At 44.4% G+C, this 17,659-nt stretch overlaps 1 protein-coding gene across 6 annotated transcripts in view; it reads right to left on the bottom strand.

Annotated features, from left to right (window-relative positions):
- Positions 1-17,659, bottom strand: part of GRM7 (glutamate metabotropic receptor 7) — a 223,279-nt gene that overhangs the window by 80,749 nt on the left and 124,871 nt on the right. For all 6 annotated transcript variants that reach the window (XM_048957323.1, XM_048957324.1, XM_048957321.1 and 3 more), the window contains exon 5: positions 6,054-6,194. In XM_048957323.1, the coding sequence (XP_048813280.1) occupies positions 6,054-6,194 (141 nt within the window). The remainder of the gene's footprint in view (positions 1-6,053; positions 6,195-17,659) is intronic.

Below are 17,659 nucleotides of genomic sequence, written 5' to 3'. Positions count from 1 at the left end.
CAGGCAGCCTCTCTTTGGACAAGAGCTCATCATCTGGCTGAGTGCTGGCAAAACCACACACAGTTCACACATCCAGAGCTCGGTTAGCAGCCTCACAAACCTGATGCCTGATAGCCATGAGATACCCACCATGCAGCACCTGCAGGCACCAGTCTGCAGCTGCCCATATGCCACCTCAACCACTCTGCAGCCGCCTCCTGCACCTCATCCTGTGCAGAGCTCAGCAGTGCAGCTGCTCCTGCTGTGCCCGTGCCCCTCACAAACAAGCTCAGCAGCACAGAACAGCTCTAGCAGACAAAGACGTAGACCCAGAGCTTGTCAGAACAAGGTCAGAGCTATTACTCCTCCCGTGTTCTCTCATGGAACAGGCGCTGCTGTGCACACAGGGGCTGCAGAATCCGAAGGTTTCTCCGAATAAGATCTTTATTTGAAAGTAGACAAATATCAGAGTCTGAGAAAAGCTAACAATGTGCGAGAGTAAATATTGTAATTTGAACATGAGGAGAACGACAATCAGGCCCCTTTGCAATATAATCCATGTATTGTCTTTTTACAAAGAAATCCAAGATCCAATAATACTGCTATGTAGTTACAGTCATCTATCCAGTCCATGCTAATTCAGATCTCATTACAGACAAAAGCCTTTATCTCAATACCATCAATCCAATCCCCATGGATTCTGTTAAGGGAAATAGATGAACTCTCAGATTTCCACTGCTCTTTGAACAAGAACATCTCCCCGTGCTCGGACCAGACCTGGCACATGGCACCATTTTGTGCAGGCTCAGGGGCAGAGGCACCGGCCAGGGCAGCCCAGCCAGCGCTGAGCACCTGCCTTGCTGCTGAGGCTCACACCTGGGCCTTGCTGCTCCTTGATCTGCTGCACCCTTCCATGTCAGCATGGCTCTAGAGCTCCTGCAGCTCCGTTTGAGATGGGAAACTTCACACCGCACACCAGATATGCCAATCAGGACAATTGGTCTACACTGGAAACAAGCAGGGATGACTTGTACAACTAGAATGTGTGTTATACACTCCTGATCCTCTCTCAGACACTGTCAACATACAGCTGTGCTTAGTGGTTCCAGTAATGCCACCAAAACCCAACCAACTCAGAAGCACACGTAGCCAGCTTCACCTACACCTCTCAGCTAATACTGATTCTTTCTCCATTACACTCATTCAACCCACTGTAGCAGTTTCTGTTCTCTGGTGTGTATATGCATCTAAGAGAAGAGATTTTAGATTAGAAAACTGACCCAACTTTCTTATTCAGTGCGTTTTCTGTGCGTTCAGCAGTCCTATTAAAACATCTGCAATAGCTGTCATTTGTACTCCAACACTGAAGCACCACAGCCATAAGAAGGCAGCACCAGCAATGCAAGTCACTGACACTTCACAGCTACAACTTCCCAACGTGCAAATAAAGCAAGCTTCTTGTAGCAGTAACTGCTGGTGAAGTCAATGACCACGGACACATCCAGAAGAAGCACTTAAATATTAGAAGGCTTAAATTAGAGCCATCTTAATATTTAAGCACCTGGCTAAAATCATAGTTTGCAAATAGAGGAACATATGTAAATAGCAAGGAGAGGGCCATAGAATCGCAGGGCTTTGTTGTCAAATCACCTTGACAATCTAGAAATAAAAGCACCATTAAGAAATATATTTCAGAAAGATAATAGAGTTTGGAGAACCATAAAACTGGTTTACCTTAAGAATAAACTGTTCAAGGTTGGTTTAATGTTGGTTGAATCAATCACTGCAGGGTTCTTTCAGGAAATTGGGCTCTGTATGTTTTGAAGTACTGTGATGCTACACGAGATTAACTGTTTGAGCTGAAGGTTTGCAGGTCATTAAGTTATAACACAGACTTGGAACGATCTAATGCTCTGTGGAAAAATATGTTGTTCAGAAAAACAAAGAGCCAGTCAGCTTGCACACTGGTGCTTAACGTGGTTCATTTGCTCCTCAACTTTTGCACAGCACATTTTCCTTCTGACAGATGTTAGCAACAAGCAGCTTTAGCAGGCTAAAGACTGTTGAAGTACCCACAAAATCGGATGCAAAGCGAAGGACTAAAATTCTGAGTTTCACACTGGAACAAACATTCACCAACCAACCAAACTCACATCATCTCTCAGCTACAGCAGCACTGGCCCAGAAAGTTCTTGGAGTCCCCCAGAGATGAGCTGCAGCTGGAAGATGCATCTCAGCAACAAACCAATGTGTGTTCCAGTAAAACTCCATCTTGGATCTTTTTTCCCTGCAAACACCGCACTTCGAGAGAACCTACAGCTGCTGTCATGCATAATGTGAAAGACGGTGTCAGAGGAGAAAGAGCCAGCCAGCAGAAGTTGTTGATGGCAGTGTGTTGCAAACATATAAATAAGGCACTCACTAGCAAGGAAATACTATGCACATGTCCAGAGAAAGGAGAAAGGCTTCCCAGCCGATGCTCCTTACACCATAATGTGAATGCAGCACCTTTGCCACCAGGTGCCACCCTCCCCTCCTTCTGACCCATCACAGCCCAGAGATGCACCCTCAGGGGCACAGGAGCTCACCCCCCATTCACTGCAATGTGGGGATCTGCACTCCCAATGCTGCACGAGGTGCTCAGAGTGCACAGCACAGAGACAGCCCCCGTACAAACACTGCAGGACCACGGGCTGCTCCCTGGAGGCAAGCTCTCTTGTTCCAGTTCAAATACTAAGCACAACACTCCCTTTTTCACTAAGGCCTTTGCTACATTTCTGTCACTTTGGCTCGCAGGCAGCCTTCTCCCAGCATTTTCTTTAGAGCAAGTCATTGCTTGAGCCAACATCAGGGCTGCGCCATCAGACTGATTACACTTCCAGATAATTAGAAAAGCTCTCTGAGCAGCCTCCATTCTGAGAGATGACATCCAAGGTGACACCACCCTGATATCTCTTCATTAAGTCTCCTTGAGTGTAAAGCCTTCTGAATTAAAAGCTATGTTTAAAAAGTGAAAACAGTCAAGTGTTGCAATTTCCCTTTCAGTTAGCACTACACTCCAGGATGGCATTTTGTTAAAAATGCAGGTCCTCCTCGTGTAGCTGATGCTGCTGGGCATTGCAAGTCTTTGCATTTCTTTTGTGGGCACCTTTCTGGCATACTTGGGCACTGGTGCTTCCTCTGGAGCAGGAAACAGTCCACAGCCACACAAATGGGAGCACTCATGGGACAGCCACACTGCTAGCACAGCAACCTGCAGGCACAGCCTCGCATGGGGCAGGGGCTCATGGTGCAATAATTCCAAATATTCTGCACTGCGCATTTGATTTCAGTAACCACTTTGAAACTTATGTACAACCTGGTTCATGGCAATATATATACACAAACATCTGTTTTAGTGTCTTAATTCTGGCTCCCTCCATCTCAGAGCGCTGAAGGCACCAGCACAACTCGGTTTTTCCTCACTGAAACGTTTAGCTGAGCTCATAACCAAAGCACACACCTCATCTCCTCGCCTCTATGCATGCGAGCAGAGCATTCTGCAAGGCTCTCCCCACACATATTTACTACAGTTTTGCTCTCTATAAAAGCAGCTGCCTTCTTCTGTTAGATCTTCCCTATTAAAAACAAGCATGTAAACACTTTTGCCACAATACATGGTACTAAAGACTCATTTTTGTCAAAGTACTTCTGCATTACCTTGACTTGGCCTGTTTTGGCTGAAGGGAGTCATTGGTATTCTGGAAAGTAAGCAGCAAGAAGTAAACCAACAAAGAACTGTCTGAAACCAATACTTTGTACTATTGTGCTGCTCCAGTGATTGCGTGAGATTCCCCATAGAGTTTGATGAAGTGTCCTCAAAAGCAAATCACAGCATTCCTCAAGGACAGAGGCAGCGGCTCCAGGGGCTGGCAAGCCCCAAAGGCAGCACCTGGCTGAAGCAGTGCTGTTTGGTGCATACAGAACGGATCCCTCTCTGCTTTGGGGACAGCTTGGCTGTCTGTTGTACACATCCACGCTGCTGTGACATGGCCTGCATCCCAGCAGAAATTGCTGCACAACAATACAGGTGTCCTTGGCAGTGGCACGACCTGCAGTGCTGGATCGTGTCCTGGATTATGCCAAAGTCAGTCACTCGCCAGAAACAGTGTTAATTACAGCAATACGTTACATTTAGCCTTGTCTAGAAATAAGGCATGGTGTGCTAAATGCACTCTAATTTTCTCACCCTACCTCTATCCATCCCAATCAGGATAAATTTTTCATGCATAAACGATGTTACAAGCTTCGTGTGGAAACCCCTCAGAAAGCTGCAGTGTTAAAAGGCCAGGTGCCCACAAGGCGGACTCTTGGAGGGGCCTTTCTTTGTCACCTACGTACACCTGTATGAGCCAAAGACTCCTGCAAAGTGCACGAGCTCAGCTGAGGAGCAGGAGCCCCAGTGCTCAGCAGCACGAGCGCCGTCAGAAACTGATGGCCTGTGGCCCAGTACCTCGCTGCATTACAAATTACCAATCAAGTTCTAAAATAATGATGATCATTCATGATATTATCACATGAAAGGGGCATTAAGATCCTCATACCAGCAATATAATTCAAAGCTAATGCTTTTTCTGATGCACGACTTACCTCGGTTTGTACAAGAGGGAAGGAAGATGTCAGGGCAGGGCATGTCACTGGTGCAATACCCAGCTGTAACGTGGTATTGCAGTGCAATAGGATAAGTTAGCCATCAAAAATAAACGTTTCTGCTGAACCTAAGGTGTGGGGAAGGGTGAAAACCATTCCTTATTGGCATCAGAAGGCACAATCCGTGGGCAACTCACCCTCTTTTCTAACAAAATAATTGCAGAAAAAATAAGGGCACTGAAAATTTTAGGGATTATCCTCAAGATCTTTCTTGAGTGACTTTTATTTCAATTCCAGCCTTCAAAGGGAGATTCCAAATGCTAAATTTAATGGCAACGTATTCCCAGCGGGAACCGCACTGCTTCTGTGCACAGCCCTCCTACTCCCATCCATGAATTGAAATCAGAAACAGATGATATGAAATATGGAAAGTTTTCATCAGTTTTCAATCAAAGTAAAACATATCCTCCTATGAACTAATTTTCTTTGATCAAAATTCAACACAATTATTCAACCAACACTTTAACTGCTGCTACGAAAAACTGAAAGGAGTGGGGGAAGGAAAGGCAAAGGCCCAATGTCACATTACTGGCTATAATTACCCTCTTATGGTATTGATGGTAATGTGACTGAAAAAATCTCATTCCTACTTTTCCAGTATCACTGAAGTAACACAATTTTCTTCTATAGAAAACGAAAATATTTCATCCTCTGCCATTATTTTCCTACAGGTGCATTTCCATAGGACAAGAAGAAATGACCTCAAGTTGTGCCAGGGGAGGTTGGATGTCAGGAAGAATTTCTTCTCAGAAAAGGTGGTCAGGCAGTGGCACAGGCTGCTCAGGGAGTGCTGGGTCACTGTTCCTAGGGGTGTTTAAGGGAAGAGTAGATGCAGTACTTTGGGACATGGTTTAGTGGCAAATATTGGCAGAAGATAAACAGTTGGACTGGATGATGCTAGAGGTCCTTTCCAGCCTAATTGTATGATTTCCCCCTCAAAAGTCAAAACTGCAGGCAGATGGGTTTTGCAGCACCACTCTGCTGGCTTACGAGCAGGAGGTGCTTTGACATGGCTGGTGGTCACTCTGTGATTTGTAGACACACAAAAGGCTCAAGCATGGAATATTCTCCATATAAAACCAACTTCCAGAAACCCAGCAAGCTACTCTGTGCTCAAATCAAAGTCCCTCTGGGTCCCGTGGAAAATACTGATTTTCCTTCTACATGGACAGCCAGAAAAAGGAAGAAAGAAGAATGAAATGTTGTCTCTCTTCACCTACTCTTGTCCCTCGAGGCTGATGCTGCTGTTCCATTTTCTCTACAACCAACAAACATTCAATTTATTTTTTCAGTCTGCCCACAGCCAAGCTTTCCTCCATCAGCCGTGCAGCCACCCAACACGGCCTCGTTCAGCAGCACGAGGAGGGAGCAGTGCCTGCACTCACCTGTGCATTTGCGGTCTGTATCCTCCTTCTTCGACCCGCTGATGGTTAGCTTGCAGTTGAAGTTCTCCTCCCAGTACTCAGCAAACCACACGTTCCTCCTGTTGTTCTCCAGGGTGCGGGAGGTGAAGTAGGCATCGAACCCTGCAGGAGGAGACAGACAAAGCTCGGTCTTAGCTCCTGCTTCATGGTGAGTGTTGCAGCCTGAGGAACAAAGCCACTGCTCGCATCTCCTTCAACAGCAGGCACGTGTTCATGTCTGTCCACCACATGAGAGGCCCATGGAGAGAATGGAAATCACTTGCACATTTTATCTCCTCAATTGCACCTTGCAAGATGTACTCAGCTACGGGCTGAGAGTTACAAAACCAGGTAAAATACATGTAGAAGAGATTAATATTAAAAAGAAAGTTATAAGCAAGAAGTGCGGATTAGATATATACAGATAAGGAATGAAGATAAATGATACTTGATGGAGCTCAATACAACTGTAATTTTTTAATTAACCTCTCCAGACCTCTAGAGAATGCAGCTCCATCTCACTCAGTTGGCCATTATCACTACAACTTCATACTTTTGCATCGTGTCTCTTCATCTCCCCTCCAGACGAATAAACGTGGCACAGAACTTTGCAGAGGTGACTGGAAAGCAAAGCTGGGTGCTTGGCTTAAATGACCTCCACAGCCTGCAGTGGGAGGCTTCCATGCCCAGGCCCATCAGACTCAGTCCATCACTGAGGCAGTGCAGGCACAAAGCCCCTGTGTTTTACTTTCTATTTACCAAAGCGCTTAGTGTTCTGTAGTATCTGAAACAAAATATTGCATAGCTGTGTAGCACTGAGTATTACATGATTTTTATCTGGCTCATATCCTACCTCTCTTTAGCACCTCAACTTGCCAAGAAAAAGAGAATTTGATATATTTTTTTTTTCCAGTTCATTAAATTCTGGTAACAAATTGGATCTGCCATAGCGCAGCAATAGTTTCAAATCAAGCCAAGTATTCCTTAACAATACAGACAATACCCTTCACAGATCATCCTCATTTTATTGGAGTTTTCCTTACAGTAGCATACAGAACTCCAGGAGAAATATTTATTTTCCCAATGAGCAGTGGTAGTTTTAGTCCAAATCACTAATTACCCAGGCCACTGCTGTTTGCCCCTGTATTTAAGCACTCTTCCATCAGCTGTCCTATTTCAAAGCTGAGATGACTCCTTACAGCCTGAAGGAACCCTTGTGCACACAGATACTTGCCTATCAATAGGCAGATCCCCCAGGTAGGTGTGATGCCAGCAGTCTGGCCTTTGCACTGCAATGAGCAGAGCTCCCAGGCCCTGCCCGCTCTCCCAGTGAAACCATGCTTTCCATCTCCACTTTTTTTCCTTTTACCATCCCAGCTTGCTCTGGGTTTTACTTGTCTGTTTAGTAAGGAAAGTATCTGCGTGGGACAAATACAGCACTGCATGAGCACATGCTCATACAAAAACCCTTTTTTCTTTCGGTAGCCAACATATATATGCACGTAGGTGTCGCGTATGCATACAGCAGGTAGTACAGACATCACAAATACATGCATATATGATCTGCAGTACTGATAACTCTACTGCAGCTTTGTCCTTTTTAAGGCAAAACCTTTTATTTCTTATTCCTGGCCAACACAACTCTAGCTACGCCAGCAAAGACATTTAAGGCACAATCAAGACAGATTTCCTTCCTGAAGTTTCACAGATGAGTTGAAAAGTCAGCAGCAGCACCTGGCCCTCCCAGCCAGCTCAGCACAGAGCTCTGCCTGGAGGGATTGCTGGGGAAAGCAGATATATTCATCTGTTAACTCTGAGAGTCATTATACTAATTTCCCAAACCTGACAGTCACTGTGCAGTAAGGGGGCTGCGCTCATTCTCTTCAGAGAGTTACATAATTCTTCCAGCAAGTGTATTTCAATAGCAGGATATTCATCACTGCTGCTGGCGGAGTGGAGCCTTCCTATGTCTTTCAAGTTATGTCTTTAGTCTGCAACGAGCAACGTGAGAGCTTTTGCTTAAGGAGACAGCCTAGATTCACTGTTTTGAATGTAACCTTCCAGAACTGTAATCAAATTTCAAATTCTGGTTACGAGGCAGTTTTGCCTCTTGTTACGAAGACAGTTGAAGTATTCAAGCTATCACACAGAATCACATAGAAAACTGTGATGATCTGAAGCATAAGGCAGATCACAAGTAAAGAAGGCTTGAAAAAGTCTGGTTGCACACAGAGAGGCTCAAGGTAAGTTACCTGACATGCTAAAAAGTGCAAATCCACCAAAGAGACAAATCTCAGCTTTTCTGTCTTGTTCCTTTGCATAGCTTTGCAGCTTATAAAGGTTCCAGGCAGCGGAAACAAGGAAACAGCAAGCTCTTACAAGTACTAAACTATCTCTGTCTCTTCTGATTTTGCAGTTAAGAGTTGCAGTAAATACATACCCTACTGAAAGAGAAAAAAAGTTCCCTGCACCGTGGCCAACAATTTGTCTCTCTGAAATAAGTGGGTAAATTGACTCAATCTGGCACCCCACACAATGAAATGGAGGCAGAAGAAAAACATATGGCCTCATTAAATTAGCTTAGCAACCCATGTACTATGGGATAAAAATAGACAGCATGTAAACAGATGTTTTCAAACAAGAAAGAAAATGAGGAGTGGGGTCAACCTGTCTCCTCACGTTAGCTCTGTGCCCTACTGACCCAACCAGAACACATTTTGCTAATTCTGAGCCTACTGTTTACGAGGCGCATCCAAAGCCTACTGCTCATAAAGCATAACGCATATCAACGCCAAAGAAATAAACACCAGGGTCTTCCAAAACCAGGCTGAAAGCAGTTTCAACGTTGTCTGCAGCCAAGCTTGAAAATATGCCCCTTTTGCTAAAAATACACCAGAATGCCTCCAAACCACCACAAGCTGTGAGCAGCGTGACCCCAAAGCTTCATGCTGCGACCTGCAAGCAAAACAACAGCATGGATAGAAGGCCTCGGTGCTGCACGTAAGCAATTCTGCAGACTCACCCTGGATATGTGTCATCTCCACGTACTCAAAACTGCTGTCCTGCCCTTAGTGTTGTTTTTGCAGCTTGAAATGAAAACTTTCCAGACTAAAACTGGACAAAGCTGCAGGAAAAGAGCAGAGCTGCGATGGCTGAGACCCCACACCTCTCCAGCTGTGTATTTATCCTCAGGGAGGCACCTAACAGGGATTCCCACCTTTTAAGGAAACCACGTAACAAAATCCCCCTGCCTCAGTTGTTCCACTGTTCCACTTTGGGGTTTGTTCCTACGCACTGCCTCTAGAAAGGAAAGCACAATTTCTGCTCGTCTGTGCTGAAGCATCCTATGGAAAACACTCGTTTGACAGAAGCCAAAATCTAAGAGTATTTCCTAGGTTTTCTTGTTGCATACCAGCTAAACCTGCTTTCCTATAAACCTACGTGCATTAATTTTATTACTGCTTAAACGAGCACTTCAAAGGGGATCTGTGGTCATAAAACCTGCGATGAATAGATCTTGGAAAGAGAAACAATATACTTGACCAATGTTCCAAAGTAAGCGACCTCTATGAAAAGTGCTTAATAAGACAAAATCAATACATCTTGATAAAACTGTAATAGAATTCCACAAGAATTACTCTAAACCTTTACAGATTTAATAACAAATAATGACGTTCTCATTGATTTTTTAATGATCCCTCCCCACTCTCAAGAAGGAAGACAGATCCCTATTAAAGAGTGAACAGTTTTAATCATTGTTTTCTATTGACCAAGCCGAGCAGCCAAGAGACTGATGGAGGGTCAGAGGTAAGCAGAGGCCAGATGTCCATTAAGCGTTGACTGTACAGAAACTCTCAGCCCTCACTTAATTCTGACACAGCCTATCATAACTGAACTCTGCCTGCTTACAGCAGATCAGATTTTCTGCAGCTTAGTTACAGGTTGGTTTAGAATGCTCAGTAAAATCCCACTGCTCCCAGAATGTGGAGGGGTTACTCTGTATTGGCTTTTTTTCCCTCTCTATATCCTATTATTCACAAGAATGCAGAAAAAAGGAGTTATCACCACTGTCTGAACTGAACATGCACCACACTCATTGCTCCGTGACTTCAGACAGCAATCATCATTTTGGTTTTTTCCACTGCTATTTTTGGACAGGTAATTGTATGAAATACAATTTAAAGCAATTTTTAAGAAGGAACCCAGAAGAAAAAATAAGTTTTTCAATTAAGAGGAAAAACGATCTATCTTTACTATTTATAAACATCCATTAGATGCGTGGCTAATAAGTAAACAAGACCCGAGTATTCTATAGTTTAGTCTTTCATTTCATCAATCATTTGCCAGGGTGGTAAAATTGCTGCCTTGCAACCAACCTTGCCATGGATCAGAATTAAATACCACGAATCCCATGATGAATTCTATGACCTCTCAACTGAAGAACAGTCTGTGTTGAGGTTATTGTATTTAGACCACTAATTGTAAGACTATGGTGGGGCTATGGAAAGACACATGCTATGTGATTTTGAGATAACCCACACAGATTTAGTTACTGTGAGTTTATTGAACAGCTCGGACTCCAGCAGCTTATCCTGATCCGCGATTACAATCAACAGCTTTCTCCATTTCAGAAGGCTGCCAACTTTTGTGTCAATACAGAACATCCATGTTACTTTCTTCAGTGCGCTGGGTGCGAACCATTTTGAGTGCCACATTATCACTGAGCAGTTCCTGCCATGTTTTACCACCCAAAACCCAGGATCCCACCCACCACAGCTCCCTAACGTGGCACCCAGCCTCACCCGACAGGACCACACACTCGGGGTGTCCATCCGACAGCTTTCCTCCTGTTAGCGCTCCAACATCTTGCACATCACATTACCAGCACATTTGCTAGGGCTAATTACATTCAAGTGATTGAATTTCTTCAGATGGGAATTATAAATGATACAATTACATACAAAATAGAGCTGCTGCAACACCTGTCTTAGAAAACCTGCAGATACTGCTAATTTCCTCTCTCACCCCTCCTCCCGGAGCCTGCAGATCACCCAGCGCACCCTCCACACTACAGCAGGTTCCCTCCAGTCAACTTCTCAACTCACGGAGGATTAGGTAACTTTCCACTATATTCAGCCTGACCTGTAGCTTCTTGATTCTTGGAAAAAGCCCAAACTGGAGTCTGCCTCCAAGATGCACAAACGCGTTGTCTCAAGTCCCTTAGTCAGCACTATTTCTACACTCCCACGTACCAAGCAGCTGCCCTGTTAACAAAACAGCTCCAGCCTGTGGCTTTGAATCAGAGGACATCTTAAACACACACCCAATTCTACACAATTTTTTTTTTTTTTAATTATTCTGATTCAGAAACCATTAAAATTTAATGTGTGCAAACGTGTTCTCTATAATGAGACTTTAAGCAGGTGTTTAAGCTTAATCTTTTTGAGCTGAAGCCAACAAGACAACTTAAATGCAGAACGCTGAGCACAGGAGTAGAGTTTGGGATTCAGGGGCTCGGGGAGTTGGATGACCCAACCAAAAATGCTGGATGCTTAAAGGTACATGTATGAATAATCACTTCCTACTTTTGTACACTGCCAAGTATTACTCCAGTGTGGCAAGATTTAGCGACTTCCCAGTGTTGCCCATATATCATACTTAAGAAAATTACTTTTTCAGCAAACACCTCTAAGATATAGATAGCTATTTTATGAGATTTTACAAATGAAAATAGGTCTTATTACTTTAAATCCTTCCGATTTCATTAAATCATTACTCTTACACAGAGAAAGATGATTTTACCTAATGGGTTTATTTTCTACCTTGGGGGATTAATGCATAAATTAATCATAAGGTGAAGACACAGAGTTTTTAAGAGGGGGGGTGCAGGGGAAGGGAGCAGATCCCCAGACAGCCTTCTGTTGGGATGTGCAGGTGAGGGCAGAGTCCTCACCAGGCTGCAATGATGCTGTGCTCTGAGTACATCCACACGTCTGCTACTTCAGGCACGGCACCTGCAGGGCCATTGCACGCTCATTCTCTATCGGGATAGGAATATCACCGGCCCCGCGATGGACTCAGAATTTAGCAGAGGCTGATAAGAAACTCCGCATATCAAGTTTTATCTGAGCGCTTCATTCTGTGCTGTTTGTGGTCAGCCAGCCAAAATGAAAACATCAGCACAGCATGCAGCCCTTCTGAGGAAATGCTCGCGGAGATCCAACCTCCTCATCACTTCTCAGAAAGGTCCTCCAGGCCCAGGCACTGCTAAGGAAGGAAGACACCCCGCGTCGAGGAGCCGGCGATGACAAGAACTGTGGCTCATTCTCGAGCGGAAAATGAGGCTTGCTAACTTGTGGTTGTTCTTTACACAAAGAATCCCCCAATGATTTATTTCTAACATTAATCTCGCATCTCTCCTTCCATCTGATGTTACACGCTGCCCATTTTCTGCCTGAAAGCATAATGCTCGCTTCCCTGGCGGTGATGGCCAAGGGAATTATACGTGCTTTGGAGGCTAAACCGGGCTCCAGGGCTAACGATGTGGTTTTCCATGGTCAACTGCATTACAGCAGGGAGGGGAGCAGTGGGGAAAAGAGAAGACAAGTTGACAGACGAGGCAGTTATCACGGGGAAAACAGCAGGCAGATACCAATAGGGAAAGAGTGGGCAGCAAGGAGAGATGCTCCCATTCCACTGCAGCTCTGCCCAAGACCCAACACTAAACTGGCTCCAGTGAAACCAGAAGCAGCCAAAAGAAGTTTCCAGTATCCCAGAAGAGGAACTCTGGGCAGGCTGATCTAGGAATCCTCAGTGGCAATGCACGATCGGCGTGGATGAAGAAGCTATTCCTAAATAAGCCTTCTATGCCACTTCTTGTTTACCACATCATTGCTACGCGCTGTGAAGCATTACTTTCATGCATCAGTAATGATTTCGAGGGCAGTCAGGTCATTGGTGGTTGTTATTTAATAAGGAAAATAATAAAACCAGAGCATTTGACCTAACACATCTCTCTTGTGCCTGGAGTGTTTTCATTCTCAGACCACGTGGTCTGTGAGCAAATACAACAGATTGACCTAATTTCACAAGCAGTTTTTATTAGTTTACATTAGTTTTATTCTCCTCTACTTTGTCCAAATCCTGCCCACACTAATAAAGGCCAGCTACACAAATTTCATTCACCCAGCCAGTAACTTATGGTTACTGATGCCAAGTGAGTTGAGAGCAGCTACTCAATTTTCTGATTTCCTTAGCCTTCAAGCCAAAATGGTTTAATTCACTAACATTAAATCTGGGATAAAAGCATTAGATATGGGATGATAAGATCGATTTTTAAGGCAGCCAGTCTTTTTTCAGATTTCATTGCATTGCTCCAGCTGTACACTATGTAGCATTGTGGAATTGGTAAGAGAGTTCACAGATTTTCTGGACCTCCTCAATAAGACCATAACACAGAAAGGTTTTGTTAACTTCCTTCATGACAAAACAAAACAAAAGGAAAGCATTTTTGTAACAGTTGCAGATTGAAACATTGACAAAGGGTACGGTGGCTGTCTGAAATGTTTTTGTTATATGCTACATACATCATGGACAAAGGAAATTCAGCTTACAGTGCCTAGGGCAGATCTGTGAGTTTAAGCTGTAAAGCTTCTATTATGGAAATAGATGTATGTTGGCTAAGTACCATCGTTATCACTTTTATGAAATTATACAGCTGCCATGACAATGAGATCGTGACCCAGGTGGTGTCTAGACAGCACTGTAGTAGGAAGGTTAAATACACAAGTATATTATTATTCATTATTCTACACTTCATGGCCTTCGGGCACTTCTCAGTGTCACCAAGCTCCCATTTATATCAATATAAGAGTTAGAGGAAAATCCAAAATTTATTTATTCTATTGCTGATTCTACTGCTGTATCAGCTGAGAATGAGCTTTTTCCTGTTGCAGCAGGCTCCAGAGACACATGCAACAAAGAGCTGATCCCTATCCCCTGCTGCCAGAATCCTAGGGATGGCATCACATATATCCCCTTACCGGAGCAGGAGATTGTGCTTTAACCCAAAAGGAATCCCTGTTTTCTCTATCAAAAGGAAAAGACCAAATCCATGTCTCAGAGAGCAAGGGAGCTGTTACAGGGCAGAAGATGAAGACAACTTGAGCTCTCTTCCCCCCAAACAACTACAGACTTCATAATGCGTGAGATTTTTGCATTTTAAGCCACAGAGGGACTTTCTAAGTTGACATCACTGTAAGTCACCGTGCTGCTTTATGTACACTGTGCTCTCCATTCAGCTGAATACTCTACTTCTTATTCAAACGACTCCTGCTGCTGGGATGAATAATTCTTTTATGAAGTGGAATGTGCAGTCGCATAAGCCCACTCTTGCTAGTGGGGATCTGTAACTGCTGTAAAGACTATCACCCGATTCAGGCAAAACCTAATAGCTTTAAGAATATATCCAGAAGTAGAATGTTTCTCAGTAATTTGCCTTATCCTGCTACACACTTATTAGAAATGGGATATTTGTGTTGCAAGGGCCTTATCCTGGAAGTATTCACTTTTCCTCCCACCTGAAGATGTGGTAAAATGTTTCACATTTTTTTATTAGCTATATTGCAAGGCAACAAGATATCAGCCTTCTTCCCCTCTCACTTTCATAGTCTGCCTTGAAATTATTAGCTGCTTTCTGCTGCTGGAAGCTAAATCAGCTTTTACATCGATCTCCTCCAGCAGCAGCAGCAAAACTGCAATGGAGTGAAACAGGAACTCAAGCCAGGGCAGGGAGCAAAGCAGAGCTATGTCAGGCCAAGGTGCAAAAGCAGATCACTCTCTCCTATCACTGGCAGTTACTCTCAAAGCATGAGCTATTGTTTCAATATTTATTTTGCAATTAAGTATCTAACTAATCTCATCAATGCCTTCCTCCCCGCGTTTCTCTGGGTTCATTCCTCCTTCTCACCCTTTCTCCCTGCTCCACAGATGGCCCGTTTCATTTTAATAATGTAGAGCAGTGAAATCAGAGAGATACAGAGAGTCTAAATGCAGAACATGCCGGAGTGGTTCCTTCCCTTTGATAGCAGCAGCAGACAAAATGAACATCCCACATCCTTAAAAGCATTTAAACTCCAGTCATTTGCCTGCATAATTTAAAACACGGATAAAAGTACAGACATCTGTCTACATGGAACAACCCCCAAACACGATGGGTGCATTAGTGACAGCAGGACACACAGTGCTGGGTGACAGCAAGACAGAGGGGCCACATCCCAGCACGACGGGGCACGCAACCCAAACCTCCTCCTCACAGAGCATCCGTGCTGATGGGGCCGAGGCCCTCATGGCCACCACACAGCAGGGCCATGCACTCACTGCTTGCCACACACCACCCACATGCTCTGTGTTCAGCTCCTTCAACACTGAGTCCATCCCCATCCGTGCATGTGTGCACAGCTGAGGTCACCTACCGACAGCAATAATCACCCCATGTAAATATATTTATGCATCCTCAAACACGGGTGCACAGTCCCATACTGACAAACCAGGAATGGAGAGATGCTGCTTTTTCTTTCTTTTTCTGTTAAACTGTTGACATGGTAACAACAGCAGGATAAAAGTATCAACGTTCCTTCAGATTGCTGTTTAACATGGTACCTTTTTTACTGCAGAAATGCATTTTACAGAGCCCACGTGGCAGCAGATGTTGGCAGCGCATCCCAGTGCAAGTGGTCAGCAGGGCTCACCAGTGTTTGGGCACAGGTAGCTGTGCACAGCAGCTGGGTCACTTCTTAAACTAGTGCATGTGCTAGCAATCTTACTGCCAAGTTCCACTTGAGAAAATATCCCTGAGAGAGAACTTGAGATCTCCACTGCACTCCTGCCTTTTTTTTTCGGGGGGGGGGGGGGGGAGGAGAAAAAAGATTTGCTTCCTCAATTTTGACAGCTGAGTTCTTAGTTGTAATCAGGTTTTAATAATTCCATCCAGCTAGAGCATGCAAGGATGGGAGCAGCATGGAATAACAGCTATTCCCTCCTTCTCTACAGCCTCCTCAGCTGATGCTGCTAACACAGTAGCAGCACTCACTCCAGCTGTGCACATTAGTCATGTCAAACTGCAAGGTGCTATCAAAAACAAGTGCTCAGACTGACATGTCAAAAGGCAAATACAAAAATAATTCAGATTTCTGCAGCCAGAGGATGCAGTCCCCCACAGGATCTCTTGCATCGCCCCCAGTCACCTGTACTTGAAACACCAAGAATATTTTAGGGAAAAGAAGAAAACTTTCCACTTGTATTTAAATAATCCAGGAGCAAAATATCCTCTAGGCACATAATCCTCATCCTTTAATCACCTCTACTGGCTTTTTCCTTGCCTCCTCTCTCTCAGGGCTATCCCACCCTGTCATGGTTTTGGCTGCGATAGTCAATTTTCTTTGTAAAGATTTGTACAGTTCTGAGTTATCAATTTTTCATAGAAATAATGGCTATAACACACTGAGGTCATGGCTTTGGTTTTCCCACTTTTCCAGTAAGAAGCCAGCAGACTGCACTCAGAAACCCCAGCCTTGTCTCTAAGGAGCCACACACAGACCTGAGAAGATCCACATCCTACAGCTGTAACTCCTTGAGCTGATACAGGGCTGCCAAACAGCCCTCACTGAGCCAACAGTGAGCACCAGTGAGAGCAGAGCTGTGGGACACGGGGCAGCAGGGCTGTGACCCTGCACAGCAGAGAGACTGCAGGGTATCTCCCAGCAGAAACGCCTCTGCAGAGCTGAATAAGGCAGTGTGAACATAAGGGAACTTTTAAATGCTCTCAAGTTGCAAGATAATTTGTATTCCCCTCTCTTCATACCAACACATTAACCAAATACATTATTTCCATAATGAGGAGATGAACATCTGTGTGGCTTCCCAAAATTTCAAGTGGCAATACTTGAGACAAGTATTCTCTCCTTAGGGATCGACACATCAGCATTTTAAATCATTGCCAAAGCTAAAAACATCATTTAAATTCCCAGGAGGCCCTAAAGAACGATTTCAGGTATGATTTAGATTTTTTTTAAAATCAAGTGCACCAATTCACTTCCACAAACTCGACTGCAGTAGTATTGTATCAGACTTGGTACTCAGCCCCGCACTTCAGTCTGCATTATTCGTCTTACTCAGGGTGCAAGACAGAAGTGCCTGAACTACAGCCGCTGTCAAACGGAGGCACACGGAGCTCAGAGCCCCTCTGAGCTGAGCTCATCCCATTCTGCAGCATGTCAGCCCCACCAGCCAGGTGCAGGGGGGCACTTCTAACCAACACGGCTCCATTGCTTCCTATCTGCAGCGGAGTGAATCCACTAAACCCAAACATTTACTCAAACCAAGGGAAATTTTCAGCTTCTGTAGCAGTTGTTGGCTGATTTTCTGTAAACAATTTCTTGACCAAGTGTGAGACCTGACCACTTAGCAAACTGTTGGCTGGAGAGCACCTCAAGACCACCAAAGACCACGTAAGAACCCTGTATTCATACAGCATGAGTAGTATTGGATTGCACTCCGTATAGGTGGGCACTTTGTAGGAACTGTGTGAA

This window comes from Lagopus muta, chromosome 11 (genome assembly GCF_023343835.1).
Source record: "Lagopus muta isolate bLagMut1 chromosome 11, bLagMut1 primary, whole genome shotgun sequence".
Lineage (NCBI taxonomy): Eukaryota > Metazoa > Chordata > Aves > Galliformes > Phasianidae > Lagopus > Lagopus muta.
The sequence above is the reverse complement of the archived record's forward strand: the minus strand, read 5'-3'. Positions and strand labels throughout refer to the sequence as shown.